We start from the raw sequence: 11,433 nt of genomic DNA on the forward strand, positions 1-11,433 counted from the left end.
GAAACTTTTGTTATGCTCTTTAAACAACCATTTGTCACTCATCCGGGGAATGTTTCCATGATAATTCTTTTGTGAGCTGATAAGTAAGGTTGAACTTCATCAATATTATTAAATATATCAAATATGCATGAAGAACTACATCCTGGGCCACCTACTTAACATTTAAACCTTGAGTACGTCTACCTTCATATCTTCCATCATAACGAGACTTTAGAATTCATATAGAGTCTGCTTCAGACAAATAGTTTAAACAAAACTCAACGACTTCTTATGTGATTTACCTTTCAATGGTTGAAGCTCCCAGACGATGATGATTCTTTGTATACCCTTTAAACATTTCCATGTATCACTCTATTAGATACATCTACCTTAAATATACTGGACCACAAAATTTGATTTCCCCGACTAGATGAATAATCCAGTGAACCATAATGTCAAAAAATGATGGAGGGAAATACATTTTCAATTGACATAAGATTATTGCTGCCTCATTTTTCAATTCATCTAATTTTTTTGGATCAACCAGAGAGATAGGTTGTAAGTTATGAGAGGAATATGCCACAAAATATGGTTAGTACTCAGATTATCAAAGGGGTTTGTTCTATGCCAAGTCCAAGCCTAAGGTTTCTTGTCTCATGGCCAAAATCTGGAAACAAAAAATCAATTTTCTTCCATTGAAAATAATCATCTACATGGGGAATTTTTCCCATCACATTTTCTTTCATCTGCATGCCATCTAAATCCTTTGCATCATTAACATTAACAAACAATACCTTGAAACTTAGAACTATAGGCCGATATCATAACACTTTGATAGCAAGATGTTTCTTGCTAACATCGTCATCATCGTCACCATTGTTGTCCTTCATCTTGTAGTGCGACTCCCCACACTTCGGGCATTGATTCAAATTTTCATATTCTAGCATGTAGAATATGAAATCATTACGACATACATGTATTTTGGTATACTTCAAACCCATTGGACACAATATCTTCTTTACCTCATAACTACAAACCAATAACTTGTTGCTTTCTGAAATCATTTCTTTCAGCAACTCAAGCAATTATGTAAAACTTTTATCCGTCCACCCTCTTTTTGACTTGAGATTAAACAATTTTAACACCACAGATAATCCTGTAAAATTTGTGCACCCTTTATATAACGATGCATCCTTGTCACTACATAATGTATCATACATATGGATTTTCCTAAAAGAATCTTCTCAAATATAACATATTATATCTTCTATTCGATCATCCATATCTACATCAACTTCATGTCTTTGCGACGTCATATTTTGGGTTTATCTACTTCACGATGTCACATTCATATTGTATAATTTTGAAAAGTTCCATCACAACATAGGTGATGGAATATTACTTTCTTTTCAAAAAATTTGATATTCCTACATATAACACAAAGAGAAAAATATATTCCATTGATGTTTGGAAGACTTTTTTTTCTCCATGAATTCAAGGAATTTCATAACTTTTTTCTCATACACCAGACTTAATATATTAAATTTCATTCAACTAAGACCCAAAGGGTCAACCCAATCAACCTGGAGACCCCATTCTAATTTAAAAAATGGATCCAAATTTTATAAAAATACAATTATAATAATTAAAAATGATACATAAAAAATATAATTATATTAATCAAAAATAGATTTAATTACAATTATTTTGACTTTTGATCAATCTCGTTTTTTAATGTATTGAATTTTTATCATAGCATTTTTTATTTATTTATTGTGTTTTTATTATATCATTTTTTATTTCTATTAATATTAATGAAAAATAATTGGACCTTCCAAAATCTGGGTTCCTGCGTTGTAGAGCATGTTGCTCTTGCACATGACTAGCCCTAACGATTTATATTTAAAACTTGTAAAATCATTTAACAATACAACAACAACATTCTCAACAATACAATAACAATCTCAATATAACAATTTACTAAGTCACATTTTTAAAAATAAAACATTCTTAAGTCATAACAACAATACAACAACTACAACAACACCATATAACATTCTCAACAACATAAAAACAATCTCAATCTCACTAAATTACAACAATATATAACATTAAAAAAAGAGTCATGCTAAAGAGCACCCCGGGGGCACTCTTTAAGGTTTCCAAATAAAGAAAATATTCTTTAAAAAAGTCAATTATTTCAATTTTCAATGCATTAAATACACACATTTGCAACAAAAAAACCCTTACCTTCTTAAGGCCCTAAAGAGCGCCCTTTGGGGCACTCTCGTTAGCACTTCCCTTTAAAAAAATAATAACGCCAACAAAAACATAATAACATTTAACATTAAAACTCTAGGGTTTAGGGTCTCAAGAACAACAACTACAAAATTAATGTAAAATGAACAATGGTGAAATGTTTCACGTACGGTAAACATGAAGAAGAAGAAGAAGAAGAGTCAAATGTGAGTTTCTTGATCCCTTGTGAGCTCAAACTTTCCTTTCTTTGATTCATATAGAATATAATGGAGGTTAATGAAGAAAGAAATTTAGTGAATATGGATTTTTACTAGGAAGTTGTTATGTTCGGAAGGGTTTTCACTTAGGGCGTTGTTCTGTTATGAGGGAAATAAGCTTCCGTTTGTTATTTTTAATTAAAAATAAATACTTTTCACTACGGTTACTTAAAACAACTATGGTGATAAAGTATCAGAATTCACCACGGTTATATATAACATCCATGGAGAAACGGTCTACAAATTTTTCTATATAAAAGCTTAACGCGTTCATTCACGTTTTCACTAAACCTTACTCATTCTGCCTCCAAACTCCATCTTCCATTCTTGTTGTATTGTTGTATCACTAACCATAAAGATCTGTTTGGGAGATGGTTTTTGAAGGATTTTGGAGGGGAAGACTTTGGAGGGTTGCATTTATATCTTGAAATGTGTTTGATATTTATAAAACGTTTAAAAAATAATTTGATTTTATATGCTAATGTAATATATTATTTTTTAACCTTTTTTAAAATATCAAACACATTTCAAGATATAGACACGGCCCTCCAAAGTCTTCCCCTCCAAAATTCTCCAAAAAACTAACTCCCAAACAGATCCTAAAGGTATAGGATTTGAAGATGCTAGTTTGAAGATTAATGTCAAGGTTCACTTTATCAAGTAAACAACATGCTTGAAACTTAACATTTATCTTCAACACCAAATATTTCAAGATATATAGTAAAAAAATAATGAAGATATTGCAACGTAAAAGAATCATAAAAATGATCGAAAAACTAAACTGTATGCATTGGGATTCGAAGTGTGTACATGAGAGAGACATATTTTGCTTTTAATATAATTTAATTTGATAAAACTAAAATGATCGAAAAACTAAACTGACTGTGGTGAAATATAATTTAATTTTGCTTTTAAAAAAAACGCGCCATATTTTCCCCACGGTTGAAAAATCTGACCGTGGTGATATGTGTCTCGAAAGTCAAGAAAAAAATGCCTAAATGAATATATTTTGCCACAATTGACAATATGGTCATGGTGAATGTACATTACGAAATGTATATTTTGTAGTAGTGTAACCTTAAGCTTAAGGAAGGAAAAACTGAACAAAAAAACAAAACAAAAGGAGGGCGGTTGGGCACCTTGCTCGCCACTAAATGACTAACCACATGAGCAGGTCCTGCTCCAATTCAGTTAGAAAAACAACGAAACCCAGAGCATTATTGTGAACTCACTTCTACGCTAGACTAATAATTGCAAACACGTAGTGATTAACCGTTCCTGTATGACAATAACTTTATTATGAAATTTTCAAATAGTTCAGACCATCAAATGCCAGATCTAGACCAAACCTTAAGACATCTTATTTCCCTCACTTAACTTTTGAAACATCTAAAGTACCCTTAAATGTAACCTTGACAGAAGCCCGGACCACCATATCCCCCTAAACACCCAATACCAAATACCCGAGGCAACCTCACACAATACAAAAAGATGTCGGCTGACTCCATTTTCCCAACACAAACAATACATCAAATCACTACTACTTAACACAATTTGATGCCTCATAAGGTTTTTCCTAGTCAGTAACCTATTCTGAAGCAACTACTAAGAGAACACTACAAATTTAAAAGGTGCGCAACTCTTCAAAATCCTAGCAATCCCTCGAATTAGAGGCTTTGGCCTATCCTCCAACATAAAGGCCAGGGTAACTAGATTATCATAGACGGATCTCGCCGAAACACCACCTGGCGAGTCTGGTTTCTAAACCCAAACATCCTCCCGACCAAACGTTACTAACCCAACAAGAAGATCTGTTAAGGACCCCAGAAGCTCCTCCTCTCAAACCAAAAAATGACGCCTTCAACTAAACCTCAAAACCAACACGACCCCCTCCCACACTCCCAAAGAGCTCACAACCTGCAATTTTTGCTCTGAAATAAGAAATATTTGCTCGAAAGAGACATACAACGGGGTTGTGCCAACCCAGACATCATGATAAAATTCGATCGTCTAACCATCCCCTATACTCTTAACACCAAATGAGGTAAACAAATCAAACTCCTAATCAGGAGGAGACCCAAGAAGCAAGATCCCTCTCCACTACTGAGACACCTCCCTAAAACCCGCCTTCCTCATCCCTTAATGGGAAGCCGAATCCCTTGTAAACCGTACTTCACTAAACAAATGTTTCTCCACAATGAATCCTCCTCCTTCACTTCCTAAGACCTCCTTCATGGACAAAAATTAACATTTAACCGGTTAAACTTCTCGTAGATGCACATGGAGTAAAATTTTTAATTATTGTTTGATCACTTCCTAAGACCTCCTTCATGGACAAAAATTAACATTTAACCGGTTAAACTTCTCGTAGATGCACATGGAGTAAAATGTTTAATTATTGTTTGATCACTTCCTAAGACCTCCTTCATGGACAAAAATTAACATTTAACTGGTTAAACTTCTCGTAGATACATGTGGAGTAAAATGTTTAATTATTGTTTGATCATACATGCATATATTTAAAAAATATGTTTTTGTTAATCAAATTAAGCAACTATAAACAAATTTTATGCTTCCATGGAAGATAGTGAGCAAACGTTTCAAATTAAGCTACAGGGGTTTAAATTATGATGTTAGGTGAAGAATTAAATGAATATCAATTTTCACATAGATTATTTATTTTAATTTTTTTGACAATAAAGCACCTATATAGATTTAAACATCAAAAATATCTTTGTTCAATTAATTCTGCTACATAAAGAAAAGCAAAGCCAGTGTTGTTCAATAACATAATGTAACCATTACTATATAGTAGGACAAATTATTTTCTCTTTCTTCATGATTCTTGGCGATTAGAGAATGACAAATAATATGTAAAATAAATACTCCATCTATCCTAAAATAATAGTCTTTCTAAATGTGTCCCAAAATAATAGTCTTTTTGGTTTTCAATATAATATTAATTAATTTCTATTAATTTTACTCCTAATAAATATTATCTACACTACTTTTAAATTATTACATCAAACTATATCTTTTATTACAATCGATATAATTAAGATAGGAATGAGTTATGGAGAAAAGCATGCACATATTAAAATATATAATATTTCATATATATATACATAAATTTTCAGTTTAACTGATAAACTTGTAGATGATGAAATGTATATCCCATACAATTACATTACATTAGAAAGAACAACACATCATAAACATCATAACAAAACAAAATAGTACTAGCTAACACAGTTTCTGTAGGTGAAAAATATAATAATAGAACACTAAAATTAAACAATTGTGATAACAATAAAACCCAATATAATTAACTTTTATTTTATTAATAATACTAAAATAAAGTAAATTCCATATATAGTAATTATCTTGTTACTCAAGGATGAGGAAAGACACCACCACCAGAACCACCAAGTCCGCCACCACCAAGTCCGCTGACTCCATCCAATCCATTAGAACCACCTAGTCCACCTAATCCACCACCGCCTAACCCGCTGAATCCTCCGAGTCCAGCAGAACCACCCAGTCCACCGAGGCCACCACCATCTAGTCCACTAGCATCACCCAGTCCAGCACCTCCTATTCCACCGAGTCCAGCACCTCCTATTCCACCGAGTCCAGCACCAACTCCTCCTATTCCTCCTAGTCCGCCAAGTCCACCACCACCAGCGTCACCACCACCGCCCAAGCCTGCACCTCCAAATGGAAAACCATTGTTACCAACTCCTGTAAAACCACCAAGCCCACCAAAGGTCTTCTCGTCCTTCAAACCACCCTCTCCAACAGGCACATTTCTTGCACTTGTTGCAACTACAGCAAGAGCCAAAACCACCAAAATGCACCACTTACTCATATCTCTCTTCACCGGTTTCTCTCAATCAAAAGCATACTAAAACAACCAAGATGTTTCTCCTTTTATATAGGAGAAGATACGGTTGGGTGGTTGAATAATAAGTAAATGAACTTCAATGCTATTGCAGAGCCTTTTAGCTGTCAAATAACCAGCACATTGTATCAAGTATTACTGCTGTCTGCAAAGTGTACCTAGAGACGTTTTGTTTTTATATTTTAACTTAACTGATGAATTTTATTTGTTTTTTAATGGTGATTTTCTTGTAAAAAATAAAATAAATTAATCTGAGTCTTTTTATACACTTAGATTTACAATTATCGAAGTCACACTTTAACTGGTATCAATAGAATACCTAATGCATTAACTACCATCAAGACAACCTTGGCCCATGCTAATAATCTTATCCAAACTACCGCTGAACTGGTGGTGTGCTGTCAATACTTGGGAATGATTTCTCGTTTTTTGCCTTAAGACCTAAAACAAAAGCACATGTTCCTGTTGGACATGGCTAAGGCTAAGAGGCCATGCATTCAGGCTACCATAGCCAAGAGACTTTAATATTTCTAATCATAATTCAAACTATCAAAATACACTAACACTAGTGGGCATGATTTATGCATTATGGGGCTATTGTTCCCGATAACTAAGCAGCAAGAGATGGCAACAACAATAACATTGAAGTTTTCGAATATCATTATAATTTGACATAATGCATAAAATCAAATCAAACCTTGCAAATGGTTAGTTCTGGGATTAGTTGTTCGTTAAGAATGTCAAAACAAGCCTTTACAAATAATGGTTGGGTGAAATACCTTCCTCCTAAATGAAACCTGTAGTATAAAAGTCAATAATTAACTTATCATTTCTAAACAATTAATTAAACTATAAGTCAGTCCGCAATCGCAAAAACGACCGCGACAAAACATTTTTATATTAAAGAATAAATTGTAGTTATTCCACACCACGACGTATTAATGAAAATCACAAGTCTTTTTGCTAGCCAATAAAACTTGAGAATAAATTAAAAAGATAATAATATTGTACATACTTCATCAAATTAGAACAACCCTATAACAAGTTAACATGAAATCTCTTCACAAATTATTAAAAATATAGACATGACCACTAATATGATAGGGAGAGTCCATCTATCAAACCCTTGTTGGTCTTTACGCTTTGCTAGAGATCGATTTATTTAGGGAGAATTCAACTCTTCCTCTGATTTTGGATAGTTGAACTCCCTCTAAAATAATGATTTTCTCTTGACAGTAGTTTCTGCAGGATAGATTCCCGTCTAGGGAAAGTCTTTTCAGGAGGAAGGTTATTGTTGACCCAAGGTGTATCTCTTGTACTTTTCGTGTTCATTTGCTCGAGTCAATTTCTCATTTATTTGTTATTTGTCCTTCATGAATATGTCAATTGTGGTTTAAAAGAAGTTGGTTGATTGGAACAATCAATTTCTTTATGGGGGCTCAATAGGTGGAGTCAAGGTTACATGGGAGGAAGCATGCAAAGCCAAAAGTGAATGTGGGTTAGGGGTTAATGATCTTAATCTTTCTTTGTTAAATAAGTGAAGGTAAATGATTCTTTTGAATTTTCACTCACTTTTAAGTGATATTTGTAAGGTGGGGTATATGGTTGAGGTTTTTAGTTCTCTTTTGGGAGGTAGGGAAAGTAGTCTTAGGAGAGTGTCTCATTGATGGAGAGACATTTTTTTTCTTAGGGGTCCAACGGATTATGATTTTGATTAATTTCCCCCCTCTTGTGTGTAGAGGGTAAGGGATGGTTCAAAGACTAAATTTTGACATGATATATGGGTAGGGATTGTGGATCTATGTGCTTGCAGGTATAACCAAGAAGTGATCTATGATGGTGAAGCTTATGTTAGCAAGGATGCAAGCCAACTATTAGCTTCTTAGTTTTGATAATAAAAATATTTGAAGCCGAGCAACTGCTAAAGATAACTCAATCAGTCAAAGATTCACAAGATGATTGATCAAGATATCCTCTTGAATCAAGCTAAACATCTATTTAAAACTCAACATTATAGTCCAACAACTCTCAAGTGAAGACTTAAGGCTTATAACCATTGGGGGTTTAAACTCTCAATGTCTTAGATGATGGTAATCAACATGAAAACATATCAATCATCATCAAGAAGATTCAAGGTTCTTGCTTTGATGCTAAAGTTAAAAATAATGATGCAAAAACTTGAAGCTTTAGAGTGTGAAAGAGAAGAAGTGTGAAAGCTCGTCTAATCGTGTTTGTCTGAGTGATTAGTGTATTGTAAAGACACGAGGGCATTTCTAAAAGTATTATGGCTAAATCACATACACTAAATTTTTATAGAAATCTTTCACTTTTAAGTTAAATAACAGAAGAGTGTTTTTGATGTTAGCCAATTGATTATGAGACTGTCTGTTTGATTAGGATAATTTTATAAACTATCTAATAGATTAGATTTACATCCAAATCCATTGGATGATTCCTAATCTAGTCTATAATTAATTATTACAATCTCTTAATGATTGGTAATGGCTCTCTATCCAAATCTTCCATTTTGGGCATCAATAATTGATTATTTGCATTGCCTAATTTACAACATGTCTTGGCCTATAAATAGATAACTTCTCTATCATTTTTCATTATCCAAAAAATGTGAAAAATCTCACTTTTCATTTATCTCATCACTTTTATAAATCATTGTTATTTTTCTCACATTTTAGCCATAGTTCTTTAAGAATGTTCTTGAGTCTAGTAATGAATATTGTTTTGGGTGAGGGCAGAATTCTAAATTTACCAAGAGTATATTTTTCTCTTGAGTAAATAATTCTTCCTTATAAAATCATCATTTTTGTTGGGAGCTAAACTATTGAAAAATATCTTGTTTGTATTTGGCGGAATTGTTAAAGTCTCCTTTTGGTTCGAGAGCTCTGCCTTTGAAAAATCTCTATTTTGGTTTGTGGAAATCAGCCAGTGAAAATCTCCACAACAGTTCTTGAGTTCAGCCTGATTAGAACCTCTATTGGTTCGAGATTAGCCCGATGTAAAATATCTCTTTGTTTCTGAGTTCATCCTAGTATAAAAACCCAGTAGGTTCTAGATCATCCATGTATAAATCTCGGTTTGGTGTGTGGTTAATCCGTATAAAACTCAGTTCAGTTCAGAGGATAGCCAACTTAAAAATTCGTCTTGGTTCGAGATCAGGCTGTGCAAAACATCTGTTTGGTGTGAAGACTATCTGCTTCAAGCCATCTTTGTTGTTTGGTTTGGAGACTAATCGCTTCAAGTCAGATACACTATTTGGTTAGAAGTTAGCCTGAAAATTCATTTGTTTGTATAAGGGGATTTGTGGGCATAACCTTCTAAAAGCTTGCAAGAAATAATGGATACTCTTAAGATCAACTTTTGGGGACATGATTAAGTCTTATTGATTGAACCTGTATAATTCTTCAGTGTTATTTCGCTTCCCTTGTCTCTTTTTTTCCCCACTTATTTTCCATACTTTTAATTTCCGGTGCATATTACTCAAACGTTTTTATAAAATATTTTCAAACTCTAATTTCAAAAATTATTTTATTTTAAATCAAATATTTTCATACCTCCACAATTCACTCCCTCTTGTGTATAGAGTCACATGTCCAAAAAATGGCGTCAAAGTCTAACTCTTGTTTAAAGACTAATCGTCTTAGGAGGAAGATGACTTTCAACACTGTTTTTAACAAGAGGACTTTCATAAACACACCTCCACGGTTTAATGGTGATAAGTTGAATCGTGCAAAGATAGATTTAAAATATCCAATAAAAGTTTTGATCTTGAATTGTAGAAAACTATAATCAATGGTATGTTTATGCCTACTCACTGTGTTGATGGTGAAGTAGTAGATAAATTTGATTGTCTTTAGACTGTAGAAGATAAGAGAAAGTTTGTGAAATTCTAGTTAACAGACTTTCGATGTCACACTGGATGTTATGACATCCAATTCTGCGCAGACAGGAATGTATACAGCAGGTAAATGTAAAGTGCAGTAAATAACACAAAGAATTGTTTACCCAGTTCGGTGACAAACACACCTACGTCTAGGGGCTACCATGTAACACCCCGATAAAATAAGATAATTATTTAAATTGAGTTAATAATATATTTATTAATTTAATTAAATAATTGGAATTTTTATTATTATTGGAATAATAATTATTGGAATATTATTGGGATTATTATTATTGGATTATTTTTATTGTTATTATTGGAATAAAAGTAGAAATCAGTAAAAAGGTTCCATTTGGTAAAAAGGGTTATTTTCACGTGAAAAGGGAAAAGAGACAGAAAAGTGGAAAAAGGGCAAAGAAAGCCAGAGAACAAGGGTCGAAGGAAGGAAAAGCTTGAAGCTTAAAGATTCGCCGGATTAACTCAGGTAAGGGGGGTTTATCATCGTTTAATGGGTATTATGGGATAATATGTCATGGGTAGTGATAAACCATTGATTGATCTCTGAATTGGATGATTATGATGAAATTGTGAAATATTGGATGAACGAAATTGGGTTATGATTGAGAGGAATTCGTAGGAATTAGATGTAAAAATGTTAGATTTTTGTGAAATCGAATAGGGTATGATTCGTGTTAGATGATATGAACAATTATTGTGAAAAATTGGACTGTGGAAGGTTGAATTGGATAGATCTCGTAGCAGAGAAAGCCATAGCAGATCTGGAAGTCTGGTTTCTGGTCATACGCGTATGGCACTAGGCAATACGCGTATGAGATGGCATGGTACGCGTATGGCACTAGGCAATACGCGTATGGATGAGGAAGATGATGTTTTGAACGTAGATTGGTCTCTGTTGGTACGCGTATGGGGAAGTGGTACGCGTAGCATACGCGTATGAGATGGTGTTACGCGTATGGGATTTTGTCAGGAGATGGGCCATACGCGTATGGGGTTAGGCAATACGCGTATGGGCAGGATTGTGATTTTCCTGAGCTGTTGTTGTGCAGTTTTTAACTGTTCAGCTGAGTAACGTAATTCAGATGATGTATGATATATTAGGGACCATTTCCCGTTGTTTT

At 33.6% G+C, this 11,433-nt stretch overlaps 1 protein-coding gene across 1 annotated transcript; it reads right to left on the minus strand.

The window, feature by feature from the left end:
* Positions 1-5,672: 5,672 nt before the first annotated feature.
* On the minus strand, positions 5,673-6,441 carry LOC127095437 (glycine-rich protein 23). Its single transcript, XM_051034123.1, has one exon. It carries the CDS (start codon positions 6,361-6,363, stop codon positions 5,887-5,889), a length of 477 nt encoding a protein of 158 aa, XP_050890080.1. The 5' UTR covers positions 6,364-6,441; the 3' UTR covers positions 5,673-5,886.
* Positions 6,442-11,433: the final 4,992 nt, after the last annotated feature.

This window comes from Lathyrus oleraceus, chromosome 6 (assembly GCF_024323335.1).
Source record: "Lathyrus oleraceus cultivar Zhongwan6 chromosome 6, CAAS_Psat_ZW6_1.0, whole genome shotgun sequence".
Taxonomy (NCBI): Eukaryota; Viridiplantae; Streptophyta; class Magnoliopsida; order Fabales; family Fabaceae; genus Lathyrus; species Lathyrus oleraceus.

Excerpts from the sequence above, each read along its gene's own strand:
- LOC127095437 (XM_051034123.1), bottom strand. The coding sequence starts at position 6,363 with ATGAGTAAGTGGTGCATTTTGGTGGTTTTGGCTCTTGCTGTAGTTGCA.